The 6,055-nt window shown below is 35.6% G+C and overlaps 1 protein-coding gene across 1 annotated transcript in view; it reads left to right on the forward strand.

Annotated features, from left to right (window-relative positions):
* The first annotated feature begins 2,634 nt into the window (after positions 1 to 2,634).
* LOC119838173 overlaps positions 2,635 to 6,055 on the forward strand; it is a 6,479-nt gene continuing 3,058 nt past the window's right edge. Inside the window, exons 1-4 of the mRNA XM_038364016.1 lie at positions 2,635 to 2,669; positions 3,914 to 4,002; positions 4,634 to 4,731; positions 5,342 to 5,517. Coding sequence (XP_038219944.1) covers positions 3,914 to 4,002; positions 4,634 to 4,731; positions 5,342 to 5,517 — 363 coding nt within the window. The 5' untranslated portion in view covers positions 2,635 to 2,669. The remainder of the gene's footprint in view (positions 2,670 to 3,913; positions 4,003 to 4,633; positions 4,732 to 5,341; positions 5,518 to 6,055) is intronic.

The raw sequence follows: 6,055 nt of genomic DNA on the forward strand, positions 1-6,055 counted from the left end.
TACAATAAAAAATGTCTTTTAATAGCATATCAGATAATGTAATAATATAAGGTAAGAATGATTCCAAAACTAATTTCACAAACATCAGCCTGATTATGTCCTGTTCCTACGCTTCTACTGCGAAATAATCTATACGTTTATGAAAACATTAACTTAATCATTTGTGTATACAAAATATTTATTTTAAAGTTTGGCTATGTATTTTATTCCTTTTAAAACATCATAATGCGCATATTTTATAGAGCTCAAAACAAAGATTAGTAAATATTTTTCTGTTTATTAATTTGTATGAAAGCGCTAGGCAGAATTTAATAAAATTTTATATTGTGATGGAATAATTTATGGAATATTTAGGGGTGGCTATCCCATACACGTGACCGGATAAGTCTCTTATGATAAACTGTAAGTTTCTAACAGGCATCTCAGTTCAGATTTTTAATAAAAATTCAACACCCATTAGTGATTAAGATATCGCTTATCAAAGTATAAAGATTCAAGAGAGAATTAAGAAAAAGAAATTAAAAAAAGAATCTGCCCCCCGCGGTTTCACCCGCGTAAATCCGTATCCCGTAAGAATATCGGGATAAAAGTTGCCTATATGTTATTCCAGTTGTCCAGCTGTCTACGTACCAAATTTCATTGCAATCGGTTCAGTAGTTTTTGCGTGAAAGAGCAACAAACACACACACACACATGCTTACAAACTTTCGCATTTATAATATTAGTAGGATGGGTATGGGCGCTTCCCGCTTTTTATCAAAAAAGGCGTCATTTCAAGGAATAACAAAGTAAAGTCAATCGTGTCTTAGAGAACCTTTTTAAAATTAAGAAGATTTGGCAGGAGTATTTTGATAAAACGTACGATAGCTTATGTTTTGTCGCTAGGGGTAACTCCGAATATTATAAACATTAATTGGTACAGTGGTGAGGACTTGGTGGTGAGGTGAGGTAAATAAATTGATTTTACTATTTATCTGAGCATGTGGATAACATCACCACTACTCGAATTAAAAGTTCGACGACATGTGACATCTGCCTGACATGTGGTGGATTATGGCCTAAACCCTCATAGGAGGCCTGTGTCCCAGCAGTGGGAACATGTACGGGCTAATGATGATGAACATGAGACAATACGACATAACTAAAGCTTTTGCTAGCGGCTTCGCCTGCGTGGTCAATAGAAATTAACAGAGATTGCGCTATCTGTCGGATTTTTTGAAGATACTAAAAGCACATCATGATATAATTAAATTTATTTTCCCATGGGAATTCCATAAGAATGAGAAGTTTTATCACGTCAAAAAGACATTAAAGACATACCATAAAATTACTCCGTTGCCACGTGAAATAAAGACAAACAAACACATTTTCGCATTTATAACATTAAGTAAGGATAATTTTAACATTATTGTTTAGCAAACTGTAGATTTCTTTGATTTATAATGAAGGATGTCAACAAAAGTAAATTGTTTTAGTCATAATTCGCTCCATAGATACCGGCCTCTGGTCAAGGTGACACACACATACGTAGTGAGGAAACTGACCGGCGCGCGCGCAGCGTTTCGTGCCCATTGCTGCACGTTACGGGACGGTTTAAAGTCATAGTCGGCAATGGAGCTGGTGGGTGGCCTGATGGTAAGCGCTACCACCGCTCATAAACATTTGGAGAGGCGTAAGGACAATTGCAGACCTTACGCCTGTACAAATGAATTGCCGACTTTAAAATGGGAAGGGATTAAGAAAGGATTGACGAGAGGAACGAACGAAAGGAATGAGACGGGTAAGGAAAAGGATATAGGTATTCGTCGCGAAGCGTGCTCGAGTTCCATATACAAACGTAAAACTTTTATCGACATCAATTTAAGTAAGACACTATAAGCACAAAACTGTTTACGCAGAGTACGTATTAGAAGCTATTAATACGTACTCTGTTAAATATAGATGTTGTGGCTTTTCGCTTTTTCGCCTTTTCGTGGATAATATGCAGATAAATTTAAAAATCTGCTTGTTTCGATCCCTCGACTTTTTCATCTACGATCTATTTCTAGTTTTTTTTTTTTTTTTTTTCATGTCACAGTCGGCAATGGAGCTGGTGGGACGCCTGATGGTAAGCGCTACTACCGCCCATGAACATTTGTAGAGGCGTAAAGACGATTACAGACCTTACGCCTCTACAAATGGATTGCCGACTTTAAATTAGGAAGGGATTAAGAAAGGATTGGCGAGAGGAATAAAAGAAAGGACTGGGAAGGGGGAAGGAAAAGGATATGGGCCTCCGGCTCCCCCACTCACCGAACGAAACACAGCAGAATGCTATTTCACGCCGGTCTTCTGTGGGGGTGTGGTACTTCCCCGGTGCGAGCTGGCCCAATTCGTGCCGAAGCGTGCTCGACTATAAAGTTCCTAACCACTGAGCCAACACTGCTCTTTTAAAATAAATTAAACATAATTTTGATTATTCACGCACACGTAATGGAAATACACACTCATAAAACCTATAAATAGCCAATAAGAGACATAAACACTTGAGCAATCCTTATCACAAACAGATAAGGTCGAATTCGTGATAACACAGCCGCATTCAGGCATTTCTCGTTTTGTAAACATTACTTGCGATTCTTCGTTGATCAGTATTGCTTTTAAATTTGTGATATTGTGCTATATTTAAGGTAATTGCGCTTTAAAACGTTAAATTTTCACGATTTCATGTAATTATTTAATTATGTTTAAACATTGCTGTTTGCTCGCGTGATATTTTTACTCTTTACCTACAACACAGATAACATAAACCTATACTAATATTGTAAAGATTTAACTTTTGTGCGTTTGTATGTTTGTAAAGTATTTACGCAAAAACTATTGGACCGATTTCAACAATTCTTTCACCATAAATAGCTGCAACTTCACTAAGTGGCATAGGCTATGTATCATGTATTATATTATAAATACTATAATTTTGATTATGAAATAACCTTACATAAATAAAGTATTTGTAGTTTACATAAATAAAGTATTTATTATTTGATTAAAAAACACAACTATTTTGTTTGTTTATAGATAAGACTTATCAACCGATTCAAAAAAGACGAGGTTATCAAATCGACTGTATTTTGTGTTTGTAAATTTATCTTTTTACTAGGTGAATCGATATTTATGAATCTTTTTTTATTTGAAAACTGGTACCTATCATGTGACATTTTAATTTGGTCGAGTTCTGACAGTGCGCAGGTGGTATAGTTCACAGATTATACACTTACTAGCTGAGCCGGTTATACGTAAGCTGATACGCTGTTCTGCCTTACTCTTATCATTTAGGTGTATGAAAATTAGATGTTGGCCGATTCTCAGACCTACTCGATATGTACACAAAATTTCATGAGAATCGGTCTAGGTGTTTTGGAAGAGTATGGCAGCTAACATTACGACGCGGGAATTTTAGATATAAAGATATACTGGTAGTATAGTTTTTGATAAGAATAATTGTTTTTATTATATTTTAGTATGCTTGTGCAAGTTTTATGTTACATTCATCAAAACACAATCTTCATTTAAGTTTAAATATATACGGGAATTTTTTAAAACGAAAGAAAAGTCTCAGAGAAATTCAAACAATTGGTGAACGCATTTAAACTTAATTTTTAAGACCTGACAATTCCATTATGAATAAATAACAAATTCATATAGAAAATTAATTCTGACAATTAATCTAAAATTTTAGTATATAGTTAGAACATATATCTTTATGAAAAATTTCACAGCAAAGTATTTTCTTGTGTTTAATTTTACGCGAGTATTATATATCCGTTAAAAAGTCTTTAATTTCTAAATTTCACTGCAATCTATCCAGCCATTTCATATAGTAATATAAACAAACATACACAATCAGTTCCTTAATAATTATCACAATATCCAGATGCCCTGGACCAGACCAGAGTCGGTTCCAGTTGGAAAAGTGTGGAGCAGATTCCAAGGCAGAGAGAGAAATGGAAAACCAGCCTGTATGTGGGTATCACGTAATAACTACATGCTATAAAACAAAGTCGCTTTCCGCCGTGTTTGTCTGTATGCTTAGGTCTTCAAAATTAAATAACAGATTTGATGTTTTTTTTAATAGACAGAGTAATTCAAGAGGTAAGTTTATATGTATGTTATGTATATAAAACCACTCTGAATGTAACGCGCTTGAAGCCGCGGGCAGTTAAATAGTAAATTAATCAGTGCATAATATATTATAAAGCTGAAGAGTTTATTTGTTTGTTTGTTTGAATGCACTAATGTCGGGAACTACTGGTCCGATTTGAAAAATTCTTTCAGTGTTAGATAGCCCATTTATTGAGGCTGTAGGCTATAATTGCACCACGGGCGAAGCCGGGGCGGACCGCTAGTAATAGATAAACATAAGTATAAGTAAGTGACTGTGGAAGTGTTAACAAGTTCAATTTTTATATTAGTTTTTTTAGGCTAGAAAAATAAACAATAGTTTTGGGGTCTGTAAAATATTCCATAGAAAATATAAATACTCTTTTTTAATAATGTTTAATGTACTTTAACAGTCACTGAAGATATTATAGTATGTACTTATATATTAATAAATTTCTAAAATAAAAATTTAAGTATTCGTTTGCGTTATAAGGTATCAAATCCGAGACATGGAGGCGCGTGATAGAAGACAGTGTCTGGACATGATGCAGCAGACCTTCCTTGATGATGAACCGCTCTGCCAAGTCTTAGGTATATGCTTTTTATTCTTATACTAGCTCATGCCCGCGACTTCATTCTCGTTAAATTTGAACGTGAACAAACTGGAGGCTTTCAATATAATTATGTAAGAGAACGTAGTTCGAGATATACATATATCTTTTTCTTATGTCAACGTCGACAATGGAGCTGGTGGGTCTCCTGATGGTAAGCGCTGCCACCGCCCATGGACATTTGGAGAGGCGTTAGGTCGATTGCAGACCTCACGCCTCTACAAATGGATTGCCGACTTCAAATTGAAAACGTATTAAGAAAGGATTGACTAGAGGAATAGGAAAGGACTGGGAAGGCTAAGGTAGAGGATGTGGGCCTCCCCACTTGCACAGCTTGGCTCGCCCACTTACCGAACGAAACACAGCAGTAAGCTATTTCACGCCGGTCTCCTGTGCGGGTGTGGTACTTGACTACTTATTTTTTTATAATTTTCACGCGAACTTTGTCGCGGGCTCTGGCTTCTTTATAATAAATTTCAGATATTTTTTATTCATTATTTCATTTAATTTTGAGATTTTATTGACGTTGTCATTAAATATATACTTTAAACTCCAAATACTCTAATCAAATAGCATTGAAATAATTTTAGAAATAAAAAAAGACCCAGCATCGATACAAACCATCAGGGATAACTGGGAGGCCATGGCGGACCAGGGGATATGCATAGCTTGTTACAGTGAGGAGAACGGCCAGCCCAAGGATCTAGTTGGGTTTAACATCCTTGTGGTGAAGAGTATAGATGATGATGATGAAGATTTCGATAGTGTAAGTTAATTTTCAATGTTGAAGATAAAATTGTGGGCAGATGATAACTTAAATCCCTATATATAAATGAAAGTTGTGTTTGTGTGGCTCTTCTTAAACTTAAACGGCTTTACCGATTTTGATGAAATTTTGTAAGGATGTGAGTGGTTTGTTTTTAGCCAGCAAATCCCACTAGATTGTGAGCTATGCGGGGAAAACTTCAGAACTATCTGTATTCTCCTTTGACTAAAAATTAAATACTTCATAGCAGGTGTATAATGCGTATATTTTTATTTGTATACTAGCTGCGCCCCGCGGTTACATCCGCATAAGTCCGTAGCCCGTAGGAATATCGGGATAAAAAGTTATCTGTATGTTATTCCAGTTGTCCAGCTGTCTACGCACCAAATTTCATAGCAATCAGTTCAGTAGTTTTTGCGTGAAAGAGCAGCAAACATACACACATCCTTACAAATTTTCGCATTCATAATATTAGTAGGATTATTCTCTAGCTGACCCGACAAACGCTGAAAACCTTACTCTTATCATTTAGGGGTAT

The sequence above is a fragment of the Zerene cesonia genome, unplaced genomic scaffold, assembly GCF_012273895.1.
Source record: "Zerene cesonia ecotype Mississippi unplaced genomic scaffold, Zerene_cesonia_1.1 Zces_u001, whole genome shotgun sequence".
NCBI lineage: Eukaryota > Metazoa > Arthropoda > Insecta > Lepidoptera > Pieridae > Zerene > Zerene cesonia.